Raw genomic sequence first — 23,116 nt, 5'->3', positions numbered from 1 at the left:
CATATCTATTCTATTTTATTTTGTTAGTATGTTTGGTTTTGTTCTCTGTCTCCCCCTTTTAGACTGTGAGGCCACTGTTGGGTAGGGACCGTCTCTATATGTTGCCAACTTGTACTTCCCAAGCGCTTAGTACATCATCATCATCATCATCAATCATATTTATTGAGCACTTACTATGTGCAGAGCACTGTATTTGTACTTGTACAGTGCTCTGCACACAGTAAGCGCTCAATAAATATGATTGATTGATTGATTGATTGATTGACTCCAAAGCCTGGGCTCTTTCCACTGAGCCACGCTGCTTCTAATAAAGCAATAAATCAATAAAGACCATTGATGGATTGGGGGTCGCTCCAGTGACCCGCCTGACTGAGTTTATGACCAAGGACTTAGGGAAGGAGAGAAGGAAAAGTGGACAGAGATGGGGCAGAATGGGTCTCTGTAAGGCTCAGCGCTATTGAAGGAGAGCAGACTAGACTGTAAGCTCCTGAGGGCAGGGATGGTGGCTATCAACATAATAATAGCAGCAGATGCTCAACAATAAATGCCATCATCGTCATCAATAATAGCAACAATAAAAATAATAGTGGTAGCAGTGTGGCCTAGTGAACAGAGCAAGCGTGGGCTTGGAAGTCAGAAGGATCTGGGCCCCGCCACTTATCTGCTGTGTGACTTTAGGCAAGTCACTCGACTTCTCCGGGCCTCAGTTCCCTCATCTGTAAAATGGGGATTAAGATGGTGAACATGGACTGCGTCCAGCCTATGTTGTATTCACCCTAGGACTTAGTACAGTACCTTGTCCATAGTAAGTGCTTATCAAGCCCCACAGTGACTTGTTAAGCACTTACTATGTGCCAAGCACCGTTTGTATTGTGCTGTGCACGCAGCTGATGCTCAACAATTCCCCGATCGATTGACGGACATTCACTTGTATTATTGAGCACATGCTGTGTGCAGAGCACTGTACTAAGCGCTTGGGAGAGCACAGTATAACCATAAAGGGACCCATTCCCTGTCCACAACGAGCGTACAGTTTAGAGTCTAGAAATGGGGAGCCACTTCTAGAGTATGGGTTTGGGAGTCAGAAGGACCTGGGTTCTAATCCCGGCTCCGCCACTTGTCTGCTGTGTGACCTTGGGCAGGTCACTTCACTTCTCTGGGCCTCAGTTCCCTCATCTGTGCTATGGGGATTAAGACTGTGTGAGCCCTATGTGGGACAGAGAAGTGTTCAACCTGATTACCTTGTATCTATTCAAGCGCTTAGTACAGTGCCTGGCACATAGTAAGCACTCAACAAATACCATTAAAAAATAAGTTTTAGGTGGCAGAAATCGACCCGGCGCTAGTATTTCTCCCTGTAGTCTTCTAGACTGTGAGCCCACTGTTGGGTAGGGACTGTCTCTATATGTTGCCAACTTGCACTTCCCAAGCGCTTAGTACAGTGCTCTGCACACAGTAAGTGCTCAATAAATACGATTGATTGATAGATTGATTGCAGTACTCTGAGGCGCTTACATAGGAACTCAAGAATCCATGGCTGAAAATGAATGGAGATACATTCTCATCTCATCATATCCTCACATGAGGTAGGGAGAGATTATATTATATATTATAATATAATTATAATGAGTATAATAGGATAATAATTAATAATATATTATAATTATAATTAATATAATATATTATAGGGAGAGAGAAAATTATACCTATTTTTCAGGAACAGAAACTGAGGCCCAGAGAGGTAGTCACTGGGGTAGTCACTCAGTGGGTAGTCACTGAGAAGCAGCGTGGCTCAGTGGGAAGAGCCCGGGCTTTGGAGTCAGAGGTCATGGGTTCAAATCCCGGCTCTGCCAACTGTCAGCTGAGTTTACATACTAGATTGTAAACTCGATGCAGGCAGGGAATATGTCTTTCAACTCTATTATATTGTACTCTCCCAAGCAAATAATAATAATAATGATGATAATGGCACTGATTAAGCACTGTTCTAAGCACTGGGGTAGTTGCAAGTTAATCAGGTTGGACACAGTTCATATCCCACGTGGGGCTCACACTCTTAATCTCCATTTTACAGATGAGGGAACTGAGACCCAGAGACGTTAAGTGCTTTGCCCAGGGTCACACAGCAGACCCGTTGCAGAGCCGGGATTAGAATCCAGGTCCTCGTGACTGACTCCCGGGCCTGTGCTCTATCCACTAAGCCACGACTGGCACAGGATTCTGCACACACCAAGCGGTCAATAAATACGATGGATTGATTGATTGATTGACGAGGTTGTCGAGTCGAACACAAGTGTGTGGATTTGGTTATCTAGAAAGGAGATCTTGGCGAAGCAACCACCTCCGGACGTTGACCGATCTTTCTCCTCCGTCTCCCAGGGGATTACACGGACTTCTATTCCTCTAAGCAACATGCTACCAACGTCGGGTTGATGTTCAGAGGGAAGGACAATGCTTTGATGCCTAACTGGTGGGTATTTGCGACTCCGGATTTACTGCAGAAGGGACCTGGATGGTCTTTTGGCTGCAGGGGCGTACTTTCATTCATTCATTCAATCGTATTTATTGAGCACTTACTGTGTGCAGAGCACTGTAGTAAGCGCTTGGGAAGTCCAAGTTGGCAACTTATAGAGACGGTCCCTACCCAACAGCGGGCTCACAGTCTGGAAGGGGGAGACAGACAACAACATATTAACAAAATAAAATAAATAGAATAAATGTGGGCAAATAAAATAGAGTAATAATAAAATAGAGTAATACTGTACTGGAAAGCCCGCCCAGAGAGAGGGGGCATGAGAGAAATTGAAATGAGCCCAGGATATATTGTCATTCGTCCATTCAATCGTGTTTATTGAGCGCTTACCGTGTGCAGAGCACTGTACTAGGCACTTGGAAAGTACAATTCGGCAACGGATAGAGACAATCCCTACCTAACAGTGAGCTCACAGTCTAGAAAGGGGACAATAAAACAAGTAGACATTCATTCATTCACTCATTCAGTCGTATTTATTGAGCGCTTACTGTGTGCAGAGCACTGTACTAAGCACTTGGGAAGTACAAGTCGGCAACATATAGAGATGGTCCCTACCCAACAACGGGCTCGCGGTCTTGAAGGGGGAGACAGACAACAAAACAAAACATGGAGACAGGTGTCAAAGTCGTCAGAACAAATAGAATTAAAGCTATAGACAGACATCAATAGCATCAAAATAGATAGAATTATAGGTATGAACACATCATTAAAAAAATAAATAGAATAATCAATCAATCAATCAATCGTATTTATTGAGCGCTTACTGTGTGCAGAGCACTGTACTAAGTGCTTGGGAAGTACAAGTTGGCCACATGTAGAGACAGTCCCTACCCAAGAGTGGGCTCACAGTCTAGAAGGGGGAGACAGAGAACAAAACCAAACATATTAACAAAATAAAATAAATAGAATAGATACGTACGAGTAAAATAAATAAATAAATAGAGTAATAAATATGTACAAACATATATACAGGTGCTGTGGGGAAGGGAAGGAGGTAAGACGGGGGGATGGAGAGGGGAACGAGGGGGAGAGGATGTACAAATATACACATCTACATATTCAGTGTAGATGAGCCAGCGGATAGTGTCATGTGACCTTGGGCAAGTAACTTTACTTCTCTGTGCCTCGGTTACATCGTCTGTAAAATGGGGATTGAGACTGTGAGCCCCTCGTGGGACAGGGACTGTGTCCAACCCGATTTGCTTGTATCCACCCCAGCGCTTAGTGCAGTGGCTGGGGCACAGAGTAAGCATGTAACAAATACCATATTATTATTATTACTTGGATATTCTGTGTATTTTTTTTCCCAGCATTTAATATAGCACTGTACACACAGGAAGCACTTAAAAAATACTATTACTAGTAGAGTTAAGCTGGTTTGAGTATCTGGCAGAGTCACAAACAGGAGTCAGTCTTCCATAGGTTTCCAGCCGATAACTAGGGTAGCCCAGCGCTTAGAACAGTGCTTGGCACATAGTAAGCACTTAACAAATATCATTATTATGGGTATTATTACAAGATCAAAACAGCATAAAATTAGTTGTAGTTCCAAATTATAGTACCTTGGTTTTTTCAACTAGGACTTTCACTTTTCTAAGGCGCTATAACATCAATCATTTCATCGTATCCTCACAATATCCTCACATGAGGTAGGGAGAGATTATATTATATTACAATATAATTATAATTAGTATAATATGATAATAGTACATTATAATTATAATTAATATAATATATTATAGGGAGAGAGAAAATTATACCAATTTTTCAGGAACGGAAACTGAGGCCCAGAGAGGTAGTCCCTGGGGTAGCCACTCAGTGGGTAGTCACTGAGAAGCAGCGTGGCTCAGTGGAAAGAGCCCGAGCTTTGGAGTCAGGGGTTATGGGTTCAAATTCCAGCTCTGCCAACTGTCAGCTGTGTGACTTTGGGCAAGTCTCTTCACCTCTCTGGGCCTCAGTTCCCTCATCTGTAAAATGGGGATTAAGACTGTGAGCCCCGCATGGGACAACCTGATTACCTTGTAACCTCCCCGGCGCTTAGAACAGTGCTTTGCACATAGTAAGCGCTTAATAAATGCCATTATTATTATTATTATTATTACTGGACCAAGGTCACACAGCAGGCCAGGGCCAGAGTCGGGAGGAGGACCCAGGCCTCTTGACTCCCAGCTCTATGCGCCTTAGACTAGGCCTCGCTACCTCAAGCTAGATCTCTTTGGGTTCATGTCATGGGTTCAAATCCCGGCTCCGCCACTTGTTAGCTGTGTGACTTTGGACAAGTCACTTAACTTCCCTGTGCCTCAGTTACCTCATCTGTAAAACGGGGATTAAGACTGTGAGCCCCCCGTGGGACAACCTGATCACCTTGTAACCTCCCCAACGCTTAGAACAGTGCTTTGCACATAGTAAGCACTTAATAAATGCCATTATTATTATTATTAGTATTATTATTCTAAACTTTCGTCGTTGCTTGTCTGTCCGCAAACTTCAGCTGGACCTCTCCCTTCTGCCATTCGCCTATCTCACCATATGGTTCCTTGGACACGGATGTCTCTGGTGTTCAGTCACTCGCTACGTCGCTGGAATTTATTGAACCCTTACCGTGTACGTGGCACTGGACTAGATGCCTGGGATGGTACAATACAGCAAGTAGATGATGATAATGATGGCATTTATTAAGCACTTACTATGTGCAAAGCACTGTTCTAAGCGCTGGGCACTGTACTAAGCCCTGAGCACTGTTCTAAGATGTGATTCCTGCCTTCAAGGGGAGACAGACTCTTCTAGACTGTGAGCCCACTGTTGGGTAGGGACCGTCTCTATATGTTGCCAACTTGTACTTCCCAAGCGCTTAGTACAGTGCTGTGCACACAGTAAGCACTCAATAAATACGATTGACTGACAGACATTAAAATTCAAGCTTCTTGTGGGCAGGGAACGTGTCCACCAACTCCGTCAAATTTTGCTCTAGACTGTAAGCTCATTGTGGGCAGGGAATGTGTTGTTGTGTTGCATTCTCCCCAGCGCCTAGTACAGTGCTCTGCCCGCAGTAAATGCTCAGTAAATAGGCTTGAAGTAAGAGCTCAATAGGGAAGCCCCTTGGCCTTGTGGAAAGAGCGCAGGCCTGAGAGTCAGAGGACCTGGGTTCCAATTCTGGCTCAGCCACTCGCCTGCCGTGTGGCCTTGGACAAGCCACTTCTTTGTGGCTCAGTTTCCTCACCTGCAAAATGGGATGAAATCCTACTTCCTCCTACCTAGACCGTGAGCCCCACATGGAGAAGGGACTGTGTACCTTGCCCCGGGGACTTGGGGGGTCAAAGCCGATTTTTTGCTCCCAGAAGCAGCCCTTGCCCCACGCTCCGAACCCAGCACCCCGCCGCTGACCTGCTGATCGCCCCTTCTCTTCCTCCTCCTCCCCCCGCCAGGCTGCACTTGCCCGTTGGCTACCACGGCCGGGCCTCCTCTGTCGTGGTGTCCGGCACGCCGGTCCGCAGACCTGTGGGGCAGACCTGTGCTGATGAGAGTAAGTTTTTGTTTTTTAAAACGGTATTTGTAAAGTGCCTACTTCTGTTCCCCTCCTTCCTCTTCCCCTCCTCCCCCTCCCCGTCCCGCCGCCTTCCCCACAGCACCTGTATATATGTTTGTTCAGATTTATTACTCTATTTTATTTGTACATATTTATTCTGTTTATTTTATTTTGTTAATATGTTTTGTTTTGTCGTCTGTCTCCCCCTTCTAGACTGTGAGCCCTCTGTTGGGTAGGGACCGTCTCTATATGTTGCCGACTTGGACATCCCAAGCGCTTAGTACAGTGCTCTGCACACAGAAGCAGCGTGGCTCAGTGGAAAGAGCCCGGGCTTTGGAGTCAGCGGTCATGGGTTCAAAACCCGACTCCGCCACATGTCAGCTGTGTGACCTTGGGCAAGCCACTTAACTTCTCTGTGCCTCAGTTACCTCATCTGTAAAATGGGGAGGAAGATTGTGAGCCCCAAGTAGGACAACCTCGTCACCTTGTATCCCCCCCAGCGCTTAGAACGGTGCTTTGCACATAGTAAGCGTTTAACAAATACCACCATTATTATTATTATTATTATTAATAAATACAATTGAATGAATGAATGTTCCAGGCAATGTACTAAGTGCAGGGGTAGAAACAAGATCATCATTCATTCAGTCGTATTTATTAAGCGCTTACTGTGTGCAGAGCACTGTTCTAACTGCTTGGGAGAGTACTTGCCAACTTGTACTTCCCAAGCGCTTAGTACAGTGCTCTACACACAGTAAGCGCTCAATAAATACGATTGATTGATTGATTGATTGATTGAGAGTACAATACAGCAGTAAAGAGTGACAGTCCCTGCCCACAGTGATCTCAGTCTGTGGGGGGAGACAGACATCAATACAAATAAACAGACATCAGTAATCATCACCATCATGATGGCATTCGTTAAGCGCTTACTCTGTGCAAAGCACTGTTCTAAGCGCTGGGGGGGATACAAGGTGATCAGGTTGTCCCACGTGGGGCTTACAGTCATCATCCCCATTTTACAGACGAGGTAACTGAGGCTCCGAGAAGTTAAGTGAATTGCCCAAGGTCACACAGCAGACATGTGGTGGAGCCGGGACTCGAACCCATGACCTCTGACTCCAAAGCCCGTGCTCTTTCCACTGAGCCAGCTTGTAGAAATAAATAAAATGATGCACTTAGTACAGGGCTCTCCACACAGTAGGCGCTCAATCAATACGATTGAATGAGTGAATATATACATAAGTGCTGTGGGATAAGGACAGGCGGGAAGAGCAAAGAGAGCCAGTTGGTGACGCAGAAGGGAGTGGGAGATGAGGAAAAATGGGACTTAGGGAAGGAGGTTGGATCTTCCAGTTGGACACAGTCCCTGTCCCACTGGGGCCCACAGTCTTAATCCCCATTTTACAGATGAGGTCACTGAGGTACCGAGGAGTGAAGTGATTTAATAATAATAATAATAATAGTGTTTATTAAGCGCTTACTATGTGCAAAGCACTGTTCTAAGCGCTGGGGAGGTTACAAGGTGATCAGGTTGTCCACGGGGGGCTCACAGTCTTAATCCCCATTTTCCAGATGAGGGAACTGAGGCCCAGAGAAGTGAAGTGACTTGCCCAAAGCCATCCAGCTGACAAGTGGCGGAGCCGGGATTTGAACCCATGACCTCTGACTCCAAAGCCTGGGCTCTTTCCACTGAGCCACGCTGCTTCCACCTCACCCCAAAGACGAGGAGCTCCTTGTCTATACTCTCAGAGGCCTGGCTGCGGATTCTGTTTGCCCCCATGATTCCACTGGCCTGGTTGGCACCTGTCCCAGGATCACCAAGAGGTTTTTCTGAACAATTCAGCCACGTGTGGGGAAAAAAAGGCCGCCTCGCCCGCTCCCACCCCCGCCCCCGTGGAACCAAGATGGGCCTCCCCCAGAGTCCCACTCACTCAGCGTCTCCCCCGGACCCCAGGCTGGACTCACCTGGCTCCCGCGGCCACGAAATACTTCCTGTGTAGTGGGTGGCCGTGAACGGTCCTCACCAAACCGGGCCCTAGGTCTGCCCACTGCACGGGGGCCGGGGACCGCCTGTCCACCACAGCCACTCCGCCATTCCAGTGCCCCACGAGCAGGGACGAGGCATCATCCGAGAGGAAGGTGAAGGAGGAAAGGGCCAGCTTGCCCAAGGTCACACGGCAGACACGTGGCAGAACCAGGACTAGAACCCAGGTCCTTCTGATTCCCAATCCCGGGCTCTAGCCACGGGGCCCGAGGGCAACGCCTTATCCTGCCTCATCACCCGCGGAGCGGGGCCGGTTCCGAAGGCAGAACCTCTTCCCGGCTTCCTCAGATCCATAAGGGCTTCTTGAGAAGCAGCCCGGGACTGGGAATCAGAAGACCTGGGTTTTAATCCCGGCTCCGCCACTTGTCTGCTGGACGACTTTGGACAAGTTATTTCACTTCTCTGGGCCTCAGTCACCTCATCTGTAAAATAGGGATTCAGTTCTACTCCCTCCTGTTCAGACTGTGAGCCCCACGTGGGGCACGGACTGTGTCCAAATGGACTAGGTTGTGTCTTCCCCAGTGCTTAGAACAGTGCTTGGCACACGGTAAGTGTGTGGCCTTGGGCAAGTCGCTCCCCTTCTCTGTGCCTCAGTTACCTCACCTGTAAAATGGGGATTGAGACTGGGAGCCCCACAAGGGGCAGGGACTGTGTCCAGCCTGATTTCACTTCTCTGGGCCTCAGTTCCCTCATCTGTGGGATGGGGATTGACACTGTGGGCCCCACGTGGGACAACCTGATCACTTTGATATCTACCCCGGCACTTGGAGCAGTGCTGGGCATGTGGTAAGTGCTTAACAAATTCAACCATTATTAATTATTACTATTATTATTATTATTTTTCCCTCATCAAGAGGCCCCGGCAGGACTCCCCCCTCTCCCCCTCCTTCCCCGCCTTACCTCTTTCCCCTCCCCACAGCACTTGTATATATGTATATATGTTTGTACATATTTATTACTCTATTTTACTTGTACATATTTATTCTATTTATTTTATTTTGTTAACATGTTTTGTTTTGTTGTCTGTCTCCCCCTTCTAGACTGTGAGCCCGCTGTTGGGTAGGGACCGTCTCTATATGTTGCCGACTTGTACTTCCCAAGGGCCTAGTACAGTGCTCTGCTCACAGTAAGTGCTCAATAAATACGATCGAATGAATCCACCCCTGCGCTTACTACAGTGCCTGGCACATTGTAAGCGCCTAACAAATACCGTTATTATTACTCATTCATTCATTTGTATTTATTGAGCGCTTACTGTATGCAGAGCACTATACTAAGTGCTTGGGAAAGTACAATACAGCAATAAGCAGTGACATTCCCAGCCCACAATGAGCTTACAGTATAGGAGGTCAGGGAAGACGGACATCATTACAAATAAAGAAAATTACATATATGTACTTAAGTGCTGTGGGGCTGGGAAGGGGAAGAGCAAAGGGAGCAAGTCAGGGTGACGCAGAAGAGAGTGGGAGATGAGGAAAAGTGGGGTTTAATCTGGGAAGGCCTCTTTGAGGAGTTATCCCTTCAATAAGGCCTTGAAGCAGGGGAGAGTAATTTTCTGTCGGAGTTGAGGAGAAAGGGTGTTTTAGGACAGAGACAGGACGTGGGCTAGGGGTTGGCAGCGAGGCATGCAATCAATCAATCAATCAATCGTATTTATTGAGCACTTACTGTGAGCACTGTACTAAGCGCTTGGGAAGTACAAGTTGGCAACATGCAAGACAGAGGCCCAGTGAGGAGGTTAGCACCAGAGGAGAAAAGTGTGCGGGCTGGGCTGTAGAAGGAGAGAATCGAGCTGAGGTAGGAGGGAGCGAGGTGATGGAATGCTTTAAAGCCAATGGAGAGGAGTTTTTGTTTGGTACAGAGGTGGATGGGCAACCGCTGGAGTTTTTTTGAGGAGGGGAGTGACACATCCTCAAGGTTTTTGTAGGAAAAAATGATCCTGGCAGCAGAGTGAAGTCTGGCCTGGAGTGGGGAGAGACAGGTGGCGGGGAGGTCAGCAAGGAGGTGGGATAGGATGAGTGATTTATTATTATCAACAAGTACCATAATAATAATAATTATTATTATTTTGTCCTTCTCTCCGTCTCCCAGAGAAACCCCCGGTATTCGAGGCCTGCAAACTCTTGGACGTTGAATTGGAAATGGTAGGCCACGGGCCCGTGTGAGTGACTTGGGCACTTAGAGAGAAAAAAGTTAATGCTGCTGTCCTCTCTCTCTATCGACACCACCTCCAGACAGCCTGGGAGTTTCTCTGTGGTGACGCCTTCTGTCTTTAGATTCCAGTTCTTTCTGATTTAGACCCGGAGGCGAACCGGCAAATTTCCATCTCATTGCCAAATGCTTTCCCAAGCACCTTTTCGCCTCCCGAAATCACCGTTTCCAGAATGAGCTCACAAAGGGGGTTAAGCAGGGAACTGAGGTTTACAGACCATCTCCACTCAGTCTTTCTAAAGCTTTCCGTAGCCCTCTCTCTCTTCCTGATTGGGGTTTGAAGCTGAAGGAGAGCATTGAGGATACTGATCAATCAGCGGTATTTATCGAGCGCGTACTGTGTGCAGAGCTCTGTACTAAATGCTTGGGAGAGTTCAGTATGACAGAGTTGGTCGACAAAGTCCCTGCCCACAACGGGCTTACAGTCTAGAGCGGGTCTGATCAAGAGATGCCAGAGGAAGCGGATTTCTTAGAACATCCCATGGGTTCTGGTGAATGAGACTGAGCCCCCTTTTTCCTATCCCCCCTCCATCCCCCCCACCCTACCTCCTTCCCCTCCCCACAGCACCTGTATATATGTTTGTACAGATTTTTGACTCTATTTGTTTTACTTGTCCATATTTACTATTCTATTTTGTCAATGATGTGCATCTAGCTTTACTTCTATTTATTCTGATGACTTGACACCTGATCGCATGTTTTGTTGTGTCTCCCCCTTCAAAACTGTGAGCCCGTTGTTGGGTAGGGACTGTCTCTATATGTTGCCAACTTGTACTTCCCAAGTGCTTAGTACAGTGCTCTGCACACAGTAAGCGCTTTGGAGAGGACAGTCCATCAGAATTAGCAGACACATTCCCTGCCCATAACAAGCTAACAGACTAGGGGCAGTGACAGATATTAATCTAATCAATCAGTGGTATTTACCAAGTGCTTGCTATGTGCAGAGCACAGAACTACTTGGGAGAGTAAATATAATACAACAGAATCAGCAGACACGTTCCCTGCCCATAACGACCTTAGTCTATCGCAGTGGTTTCTCCCTACTGTTCGGCCTGGTCCATGCTGGGGGTCTCTCTGGCTCTGTCCAAGCAGGGAGAGCGAGGAATCACCCAGAGATGGAGCGGACCACCCCAGTGGCACGCTGGAGGTGTCTGCGGCAAGCCGCCTTCAAGCTCCCCTTCCTTCCTCTCCCCCTCGTCCCCCTCTCCATCCCCCCATCTTACCCCCTTCCCTTCCCCACAGCACCTGTATATATGTATATGTGTGTGTACATATTTATTACTCTATTTATTTTACTTGTACATATCTATTCTATTTATTTTATTTTGTTAGTATGTTTGGTTTTGTTCTCTGTCTCCCCCTTTCAGACTGTGAGCCCACTGTTGGATAGGGACTGTCTCTATATGTTGCCGACTTGTACTTCCCAAGCACTTAGTCCAGTGCTCTGCACACAGTAAGCGCTCAATAAATACGATTGATTGATTGATTAGGAGTGGTGTGGCCTGGAGCTGCTCCTGGATTCCCAGGACACAATCCCCGCTCCGGATCTCTCTCCCTGGCTGGCACAGCGCTCTGTGGGATGGGCACCCAAGTCCATCAATCAGCTGGATTTTGTTGGGCACATTCTGCTCCCCCCTCCATCCTCTCCCCCTCCCCATCCCCCCCACCTTACCTCCTTCCCCTCCCCACAGCACCTGTATATATGTTTGTACGTATTTATTACTCTATTTAGTTATTTTATTTGTACATATTTAGTCTATTTATTTTATTTTGTTAATATGTTTGGTTTTGTTCTCTGCCTCCCCCTTCTAGACTGTGAGCCCACTGTTGGGTAGGGACTGTCTCTATATGTTGCCAACTTGTACTTCCCAAGCAGAGCAAACAGTAAGCGCTCAGTAAGCCCCCCATCTTACCTCCTTCCCTTCCCCACAGCACCTGTATATATGTTTGTACATATTTATTACTCTATTTTACTTGTACATATCTATTCTACTTGTTTTATTTTGTTAGTATGTTTGGTTTTGTTGTCTGTCTCCTTCTAGACTGTGAGCCCACTGTTGGGTAGGGACTGTCTCTATATGTTGCCAACTTGTACTTCCCAAGTGCTTAGTACAGTGCTCTGCACACAGTAAGTGCTCAATAAATACGATTGATTGATTGATCAATAAATTCGACTGAATGAATGAATGAATGCTCCCACACCTCTTGCCCCCCCGCCCCCTCTGACCACAGGCGTTCTTCATCGGCCCCGGAAACAAGCTGGGAGAGCACATTCCCATTCACAAGGCCCACGAGCACATCTTCGGGATGGTCCTGATGAACGACTGGAGTGGTGAGCCGGAGCCGACGGGTTCTGCCAGCGAGGCTGGGGTGGGGTGCCCGCAGAGGGAACTTCTGGGAGAGACCCTTGTCCCCTCCAGGACGGTTCATCCCCCAACATCCCGGAGAAGCAGCGTGGCCCAGTCGGTAGAGCACGGGCTTGGAGGTCAGAAGGACCTGGGTCCTAATCCTAGCTCTGCCTGCTGGGCGTGACCTTGGGTAAGTCATTTCACTTCCCTGGGCCTCAGTCCCCTCATCTGTAAAATGAGGATAAAGACTGTGAGCCCCATGTGGAACAGGGACTGTGTCCCTGTGTCCAACCTGATTACCTTGGCTCTACCCTAGAGCGTAAAATAGTGCCTGGTACATAGTAAAGACTTAGCAAATCCCATTAACAATGTGTATATATGTATATAACACATATATATGTACATAAATATATATATGCATTGTTAATATTCATTCAGTCATATTTATTGAGCGCATACTGTGTACAGAGCACTGTTCCAAACGCTTGGGAAGTACAAGTCGGCAACATCTAGAGACGGTCCCTACCCAACAATGGGCTCACGGTCTAGGAGGGGGAGACAGACGACAAAACAAAGCATGTAGACGGGCGTCAAAATCGTCAGAACAACTAGAATTACAGCTATATGCACATCATTAACAAAATAAGTAGTAAATACGTACAAGTAAAATAGAGTTATAAATCTGCACAGGTATATATACAGGTGCTGTGGGGAGGGGAAGGAGGTAGGGCGGGGGGGATGGGGAGGAGGAGGAAAAAGAGCTCAGTATATATATATATAAAACACACATGTATATGTATATATAACACATATAACGTGTGTATATATACTTGTGTGTGTGTATGCGTATATATATATATATACACACACACAGACTTAACAAATCCCATTAACAGTGTGTATATATATTGTGTTATATATATTATATATAATATATATAGTGTTATATATATTATTAAATGTATTATATTATGCACAATATATATTGTGTTATATATATTATTTATATATAATATATAGTGTTATATATATTATATATATTATATTATGCACAATATATGTTGTTATATATATTATTTATATAATATATACAGTGTTATATATATTATATATAGTATTATGCACAATATATATTGTTATATATTATTTATATATAATATATATATACAATGTGTATATATATTCTGTTATATAATTATATATAATATAATATATATTTATATTATATATCATATATAATTATATATTGTTATATGACTCTATTTTACTTGTACGTATTTACTATTTATTTTGTTAATGATGTGCATATAGCTGTAATTCTATTTGTAATTCTCTCTATATAAAAAACACAATATATATATATATACACATATATATTATATAATATATAATTATATATTGTGTTATATAACTCTAACTTGTACATATTTACTATTTATTTTATTAATGATGTGCATATAGCTGTAATTCTATTTGTAATTATATATATATATATATACACATTGTTAATGGGATTTGTTAAGTCTTTACTATGTACCAGGCACTATCTTATAGATATATTTCCTGGATCACTCCAGGGGTAAGAGAGTGGTTAGCAGATCTTGGCCCTGTTGGAATTTCTATCCCAAGGTGGCTGTGTCCTGGCTCTGAGCCAGATGGAGGGCATTCCTGGAGGTGGGAGATGTGGGGAAGGGTCCCAGAGTAGGAACAGCTGGATAGCGTTGTCCAGAATGGAGCCACTCTTTATAAAGCTCTTTAGGGAAGCAGTGTAGCCTAGTGGATAAAGCCCAGGCCCGGGAGTCCGAAGGACCTGGCTTCTAAATCCCCACTCTGCTGTCTGCTGTTGTCAGCTGTGTGACTTTGGGCAAGTCACTTCACTTCTCTGTGCCTCAGTTCCCTCATCTGTAAAATGGGGATTACAACTGTGAGCCCCCTGTGGGACAACCTGATCGCCTTGTAGCCTCCCCAGCGCTTAGAACAGTGCTTGGCACAGAGTAAGTGCTTAATAAATGCCATCATTATTATTATTAGTATTATTGTAGGACCTTGAGCAAGTCACTTCACTTCTCTGGGCCTCATCACCTCATATATCAAATGGGGATTAAGACCGTGAGCCCTGTGCGGGACAAAGACCGTGTCCAACCTGATTCTCTTCTATCTACCCCAGCGCTTACTACAGTGCCTGGCACATAGTAAACACTTAACAAATATCTTTAAGAAAAGAAGAAGAAGGCCAACCAGCCCGCCGAGAGAAACCTTTGGCCCGGAGGGCTTAATTTATACTTCCTAATAATGATGGTATATGTTAAATGCTTACTATGTGCTAAGCACTCTTCCTTCTGGGCCACCTGCAGCTCCTGACCCCTAAAAACTGGAACTTTGGATGGGGGACCAAGTTTTATCCCCTATCATTTTGGGCTTTAGCTGGTCTTAAAACTTAATCAAAACAATAATAATGATAGTATTTTTTAAGTGCTTATTGTGTGCAAAGCACTGTGCTAATTCCTGGAAGGGAATTCATAGGGGAGAATTAGACATGGCCCCTTGTGGGTGGTCACATGTTACCTATTTGTTAGGTGCTTATTAGAGTGCAAAGTTTGATGGGGTTAAGGAGGAATGGAGCTTTTAGACTGTGAGCCCACTGTTGGGTAGGGACTGTCTCTATATGTTGCCAACTTGTACTTCCCAAGCGCTTAGTACAGTGCTCTGCACACAGTAAGCGCTCAATAAATACGATTGATGATGATGAATGGAGCTGCAAAATGGCAGCTCTGCTCTCTGTTTGCCTTCAAGGGCCAGTTAGGGGGCTTCAGTTTGGTGGGGTGGGGGTTGTTTTTTTGGATTGAAGCGCTTACTATTTACCAGGCACTATACTAAGTACTGGATTAATTACAAGCTTACTAGGTTGGACACAGTCCCTGTCCCACAAAGGGCTCAAAGTATTAATCATTTTACAGATGAGGCAACTGAGGCCCCGGGGAGTGAAATGACGGGCCCAGAGTCACACAGCAGCTAAGCAATGGAGCTGGGATTAGAACCCAGGTCTTTCTGACACCCAGGCCCATTCACCCATGGCACTTTTCCTGGGTGTGGGATCAAACAATAGGCATTTATTGAACACTTACTGTGTGCAGAGCACTGACTAAGCACTTAACTGTAAGCTTGTTATAGGCAGGGAACAAATATCTTTAATATATATTAATTAATTAATATATATAATATAACAAATATCTTTCCCATCTCTACTGTAGTCATTCCTTCATTCAATTGTATTTATTGAGCACTTACTGGGAGCAGAGCACTGTACTAAGCACTTGGGAGAACAATAATAAACAGACACGTTCCCTGCCCACAGTGAACTTACTGTCTAGAGGGGGAGACGGACATTAATATAAATAAATAAATTACAGATTCATTCATTCATTTAATTGTATTTATTGAGCACTTACTGTGTGCAGAGCACTGTACTAAGCGCTTGGGAAGTACAAGTTGGCAACATATAGAGACAGTCCCTACCCAACAGTGGGCTCACAGTCTAAAAGGGGGAGACAGAGAACAAAAACATACTAACAAAATAAAATAAATAGAATAGATGCGTACAAATAAATAGAGTAAGTGCTTAACAAATGCCATTATTATTATTATTATTATTATTATTATTATTATTATTATTATTATTATTACCAAGCGCTTTGTTAGCCGGGTTTCAGATCTGGAGACCCTACCGGGGGAAGGAGGCCAGGGGGAGGCTGCCTTGCTGTCTGGCAGCCCGGGCTCTGCCCCTCTACCCGCAGCTCGGGACATCCAGAAGTGGGAATACGTCCCCCTCGGCCCGTTCCTGGGAAAGAGCTTCGCCACCACCATCTCGCCGTGGGTGGTGCCCATGGAGGCCCTGGCACCATTCGCGGTGCCCAACCCGGTCCAGGTCAGTAGTGAGGAACGGAGTGGGGCGGGCACTGGGACCTGCTGAGGGGGCTTGGCAAAAAAACCCGGGGGGCTGTGAGACCCGTTGGTGAAAAAGCCAGAAGATGTCTCCGCTGCCGACTCAATCCCCGAGCTGGGGGCCCATTGCCCGTCCGTGTTTCTGTGGCAGCAAGTGCAGCTTGCCAAGCGTAGGGCAGTGGAGGGACTCTGCAAAGGGCAGCCCACAGGTATGATGATGATGATGATGGCATTTATTAAGCGCTTACTATGTGCAAAGCACTGTTCTAAGCGCTGGGGAGGTTACAATCAATCAATCAATCAATCAATCGTATTTATTGAGTGCTTACAATGTGCAGAGCACTGTACTAAGCGCTTGGGAAGTACAAATTGGCATCACATAGAGACAGTCCCTACCCAACAGTGGGCTCACAAGGTGATCAGTTTGTCCCACAGCGGGCTCACAGTCTTCATCCCCCATTTTCCAGGTGAGGTAACAGGCCCAGAGAAGTGAAGTGACTTGCCCAAAGTCACACAGTTTACAGTTGGCAGAGCTGGGATTTGAACCCATGACCTCTGACTCCAAAGCCCGGCTCTTTCCACCGAGCCACGCTGCTTCTCTGACTGACTGACTGACAAGCGCTTAGTACAGTGCTCTGCACATAGTAAGCGCTCAATAAATACGATTGATTGATTGATTGACTGATCAGGCCCTGGAGTCCCGGCTGCAATTATTCATTCATTCATTCAATCATAGAATAATGATAATGATGGTATTTGTTAAGCACTTACTATGTGCAAAGCACTGTTCTAAGCGCTGGGGAGGTTACAAGGTGATCAGGTTGTCCCACGGAGGGCTCACAGTTTTAATCCTCATTTTACAGATGAGGTCACTGAGGCACAGAAAAGTTAAGTGATTTGCCCAAAGTCACACAGCTGACAGTTGGCAGAGCTGGGATTTGAACCCATGACCTCTGACTCCAAAGCCCGGCTCTTTCCACTGAGCCACGCCGCATATGGCTGTTACCCAAGTACCATCCGGCTAGGGATGCCCAAGGAATCACTGTAGCATGGGCAACCGACTGTGAACTCGTAGTGGGCGAGAAATGTCACTGTTTATTGTTGCATTGCACTTTCCCAAGCACTTAGTACAGTGCTGTGCACACAGCACTCAATAAATACGATTGAATGAATGAATAATTGCAGCCAGGACTCCAGGGCCTGATCAATCAGAGAAGCAGCATGGCTTAGTGGATAGAGCACGGGCTTGGGAGTTAGAAGGACCTGGGTTCTAATCCCGGCTCCACCACTTGTATGCTCTGTGACTTCACTTTTCTGTGCCTCAGTTACCTCATCAATAAAATGCGATTAAGACTGTGAGTCCCATGTGGGACAGGGATGGTGTTTAAACTGATAAGCTTAACTGATGGTGTTTAAACTGAGAAACAGCGTGGCTCAGTGGAAAGAGCATGGGCTTTGGAGTCACAGGTCGTGGGTTCAAATCCCAGTTCTGCCACTTGTCAGCTGTGTGACTTTGGGCAAGTCACTTCTCTGGGCCTCAGTTCCCTCATCTGTAAAATGGGGATGAAGACTGAGCCCCCCGCGGGACAACCTGATCACCTTGTATCCTCCCCATTGCTTAGAACAGTGCCTGGCACATAGTAAGCGCTTAATAAATACCATTGTTATTATTATTATTATCTACCCCAGGGCTTAGAAAAGTGCCTGGCACATAGTAAATGCTGGACAAATGCCATAAAAAAATAATGTCATATTTATTGAGTGCCTAATCGTGGGCAGAGCTCGAAAGTACAATAGAGGTAGAAGATGAAGTCGTTCTTTCAAGTCATTCAGTCGTATTTATTTATTCATTCATTCATTCAATCATATTTATTGAGCGCTTACTGTATGCAGAGCACTGTACTAAGCGCTTGGGAAGTACAAGTTAGCAACATATAGGGACGGTCCCTACCCAACAGTGGGCTCACAGTCTAGAACGCTTACTGTGTGCAGAGCACTGTACTAAGAGCTAGGGAGAGGACAGTACAACAATAAACAGACACGTTCCGTGCCCCAAATGAGCTGACATTCTAGGATTTTATAATCTAATGAGGAAGACAAACTTATTTACGATGTGGAGGCGAAAGAGAAGGGAAAGATGGATGGGTGAATAAAAAGTGCCTGAGTAGGAGGGTGTGTAAATTGGTGCATTCTTCTGTATCACGGGGATGGCTGAGAAGGGAGTTGGAGAACATGATCTGGGAAAAGAAAAACGAAGCAGGGGAAACCTCTTGGAGGAGCTGGGATTTCAAGAGGGCTTTGAAGTTGGGGACAGCTATGGTCGGGCGGATTTGGGCTGTGCTTTGGGTCCCCTTCTCTTCTCACTTTACGCTGTCCCCTTTGAGGTACTCATCTGCTCCTTCAGATTTAATAGCCACTTCTAAGGGGATGACTCTCAGAATTACCTCACTTGGCTTGGCCCATCTCCTCTCCAATCCCAAATTTCTTCCTGTCTCCAGGACATCCCTTTATGAAGCAGCAGAAGCAGCGTGGTTTAGTGGCTAGAAGCCTGCCACCTTGAAATTAGCCTTGGCTCTGCCCTCACTTAATCAATCAATCAACCAGTGGTATTGATTGAGGCCTTACTGTGTGCAGAGCACTTTACTAAGCACTTGGGAGCATATAATACAATAGAGTCGGTATACTCATTCCCTCCCCACAAAGAGCTTACTGTCTAGAGGGGGAGATGGGCATTCAAATAAATTATGGGTAAGTACATAAGTGCTATGGGGCTGAGGGCGGGGTGAATATTAAATGCTTAAAAGGTACAAATCCAAATGCAAGGGGGAAGCAGAGTAGGGAAAATGAGGTCCTAGTTAGAGGAGATGTGACTTTAATAAGACTTCAAAACTGGGGAGAGGGGTGGTCTGCCAGGTATGAAGGGAGACGGATTTCCAAGCCAGAGGAAGGACACGGGAAAAGGAATCAGCAGGGAAAGCAATGCGATTGAGGTACAGTGAGTAGCTTGGCATGGGAGGATCAAAGCGTGCATGCTGGATTGTAGTAGGAGATCAGTGAGAAAACATAGGAGGGGGAGAACTGATTGAAAGCTTTAAAGTAACTGTTTGATGCAGAGGTGAATGGATAACCATTGGAATTTTTAGAGGAGTGGGGAGATGTGAACTGAATGTTTTTTCAGAAAAATGATCCAGGCAGCAGAGTGAAGGCGGGTCTCGCATTCAGTGTGTTGGAAAATCCTGCTTTTTGGTTTTTGTTCTGCTGCATTTCCTGAATCCCCTCCTTCCTCTCCATCCTAACAGTCAGGCGCTTCTCGTATCCCTGCTTGATGACTGTTTCAGCCTCCTCACAGGTCTCCCTGTCTTCAATCTTACATTTTTTTTTAATTTTTATTTTCTTCCCTCTGTCAATTATTTTATATCTGCCTCCCCTTAGCTAGATTGTAAGTTCCTTGAAGGCAGCGATTGTATCTTCTCTATTGTACTCTCCCAAATGCTTAGCACTGTGCTCTGCAGTCCATATTTTACTCCGCTGCCTGGATCATTTTTCTAAAACACCTCTCTGTATGTGTCTCTCCACTCCTCAAACATCTGCAACGATTATCCATTCTTCTCTGTATTAAGCAGAAATTACTGGTGAATGACTTCAAGACTTTCCATTGGCTCTCTCCCTCTTGCTTACACTCTTCATTTCTCTCAAGCTAACCCACTCACTGGGCCTTGTTCTCATTCTGCTGCCTCAAATCCCTTTCTCATGCCCTTCCTCCCTGCTTCAAATTGGCCATACTGTGTCTCCCCATCTCCACACCCCTTCCGAAATCATATCTCCTCCAGGAAGCCTTCCCCTATTAATTTTTTCCCTCCCTATTGCCACCTCAGCACTTCTGCACTCATAATGGACTTAAACCCCTCCAGTAATACTAATAATGGTGGCATTTGTCTAGTGCTTACTGTGTGCCAGGCACTGTACTAAGCACTGGGGTGGATACAAGCAAATCAGGTTGGACACAGTCCCATGTGCGGCCCATAGTCTCAGGCCCCATTTTATTGATGAGGGAACTGAGGCACAGTGAAGTGACTTGCCCAAGGTCACACAGCACACAAGCGACGGAGCTGGGACTTGACTTTTTGGCTCCCAAGTCCAGGCTCTATCCAGTAGTTTTGTATGTATTGTCGCACCCCTTTGTGTAAGCAGTTGTTCATCTCATTATCAATTTTTATTCTCTTTTCTCTGTAAACTATTTTATATCTGCCTCCCCACAGCTAGATTGTAAGCTCCTTGAAGGCAGCAATTGTCTCTTCTCTATTGTACTCTCCCAAATGCTTAGTGTGCTGTGCTCTCAGTTACATTAAAAATGCTGTTGATTTGATTTTTTTATGGTTTTTGTTAAGCGTTTACTATGTGCCAGGCCCTGTACTAAGCGCTGAGGTAAATACTAGTTAATCAGGTTGGACTCAGTCCCCATCCCACTTAGGGCTCACATTCTTATTCCCCATTTTACAGACTGACCTCATCTTTAAAATGGGGATTAAAACCGTGAGCTCCCCGTGGAACAACCTGATCACCTTGTAACCTCCCCAGTGCTTAGAACAGTGCTTTGTACATAGTAAGCGCTTAACAAATACCATTATTATTATTATTATTATGTGAAATGACTTGCCCGAGGTCATGTAGCAGACATAGTAAGCACTTAACAAATACCATCATCATAATTTTATTATTATCATTATTATTATTATTATTATTATGTGAAATGACTTGCCTGAGGTCAAGTAGCAGACAAATGGTGGAGCCAGGATTAAAACCGAGGTTCTTCTGACCTCCAGGCCCTTGCTCTAACCACTAGGCCAAGCGGATTCTCCGTTGATTTGAAAGGGAGGGAATGAACAAGGGGGAACAGGGGGAGTGATGAGAGCCAGGGCTAATGAGAAGGTTCCCTTGGGTAAAGGGCAGTTTACAGGGATGTCCGTAAGAGGAAGAGGGCAGCAATGTAAAAAGAAGAGAATTGATGAAATGCCTTCAAGCCAGTGGTCAGAAGTTTCTGCCTGATCCTGAGGGAATTGGCGAACCGCTGGAAGTTTTTGAGGAGGGGAGAGGTGAGGCAGGAGGAGTCGGAGAGATCTTCTGGCGGTGTCTAAGCGTCCCAATGACTGGTTCTCTAGACGGTAAGCTCATTGTGGGCAGGGACCGTGTCTGTTATATTGTTCTATTGTACTCTCCCAAGCGTTTAAGTACGTTAAGTACGATCAACTGTCTGACTGACTGACTTTTCTCCTGGGAGTGGGGGGTTGGAAGGAGTCTTCTCTGCAACTGAGCTCAGGACTGATGTGGAGAGAGGAGTCCTGGTCTTCCTGCTCCTGTCATATTTGCCCTGAAGTGTATTTTCTGCTCCTGCCATATTTGCCCTGTCTTTTGCTCCTGCAGGATCCCAAACCTCTGTCTTACCTCTGCCATGAGGATCCGTACACATTCGATATCAAACTGTTCGTGGCTGTGAAAGGTAGAGTACAGTGGGCTCGGAGGGCGGCAGTAGAAGTGGAACCCACCCGTTGTCGCGTGCGTTTACAGGATCCCGGCAGCTCCCAGTGGGTTGTGAACTTCTCTGTGCCCTCAGTTACCTCATCTGTAAAATGGGGATTAAGACTGTGAGCCCCACGTGGGACAGCCTGATAATCTTGTATCTACCCCAGTGCTTAGAACAGTGCTTGGCACATAGTAAGCGCTTAACAAATACTGTAATTGATGATGATGATGATGGCAACCAATAAGTAATTATTATTATTATCCCGGGGAGGAGAGCCAGGGTGGGCTAGCGAGGGAAGCCGTTCTGCCTCTCCCCTCCCTGCTCTGCTGTCTGCCCCTCCACCATAATTGCTCCCTTGGCGTCCCCTTCACCGCCCTCCTCTCCCCACCCTGTTGCTGTTCTTTCCCACGGTGAAGCTGTGAATTCTTCCGGGGGCTTGGAAGCCCTGAGGGGCTACCACTGGCCTAGGGGAGCAGGCAAGCCACAGAACGTCCACCCACAATCATCTGGTGGTCCCCCTTCTGTGGACGAGGCACCCCCTGGCCTGAGTAGGCCATCTTAGCCTGGTTGCCCTGAGGCGATGGTGGAGTCCGAGACCGTCATCCTCTGTGGCTGGAGCGTCTCAAACCTCCAAAGCCTTTGGAGTTTGGGGGAAACGAGTTCTGCTTCCGCCCCTCCTGGCAACGATGTTCAACCAGCTTCCTTTCATTCATTCAGTCGTATGTATTGAGCACTTACTGTGTGCAGAGCACTGTCCTGAATGCCTGGGAGAGTATAATAAAACAACAAACTGACACATTTCCTGCCCACAACGAGCTTACGAGCTTCCTGCCCTCTGTCCTCTTGCCTGCAAGCTCATTGTGGTCGGGGAATGTGTCTGTTTACTGTTCTACTGTATTCTCTCAAGCACTTAGTACACTGCGCTGCACACAGTAAGCGCCCAATAAATACGATTGACTGGCTGACTGGCACCGACTGTCAGCCGGCC

At 46.0% G+C, this 23,116-nt stretch overlaps 1 protein-coding gene across 1 annotated transcript in view; it reads left to right on the top strand.

Annotated features, from left to right (window-relative positions):
• FAH (fumarylacetoacetate hydrolase) overlaps nucleotides 1-23,116 on the top strand; it is a 45,364-nt gene that overhangs the window by 19,573 nt on the left and 2,675 nt on the right. The window contains exons 5-10 of the mRNA XM_038767453.1: nucleotides 2,380-2,470; nucleotides 5,959-6,056; nucleotides 10,198-10,250; nucleotides 12,550-12,649; nucleotides 16,460-16,590; nucleotides 22,029-22,104. Coding sequence (XP_038623381.1) covers nucleotides 2,380-2,470; nucleotides 5,959-6,056; nucleotides 10,198-10,250; nucleotides 12,550-12,649; nucleotides 16,460-16,590; nucleotides 22,029-22,104 — 549 coding nt within the window. The remainder of the gene's footprint in view (nucleotides 1-2,379; nucleotides 2,471-5,958; nucleotides 6,057-10,197; nucleotides 10,251-12,549; nucleotides 12,650-16,459; nucleotides 16,591-22,028; nucleotides 22,105-23,116) is intronic.

Source organism: Tachyglossus aculeatus, chromosome 26, assembly GCF_015852505.1.
Source record: "Tachyglossus aculeatus isolate mTacAcu1 chromosome 26, mTacAcu1.pri, whole genome shotgun sequence".
NCBI classification, from domain to species: domain Eukaryota; kingdom Metazoa; phylum Chordata; class Mammalia; order Monotremata; family Tachyglossidae; genus Tachyglossus; species Tachyglossus aculeatus.
This window is presented reverse-complemented; position numbering and strand designations above follow the sequence as displayed.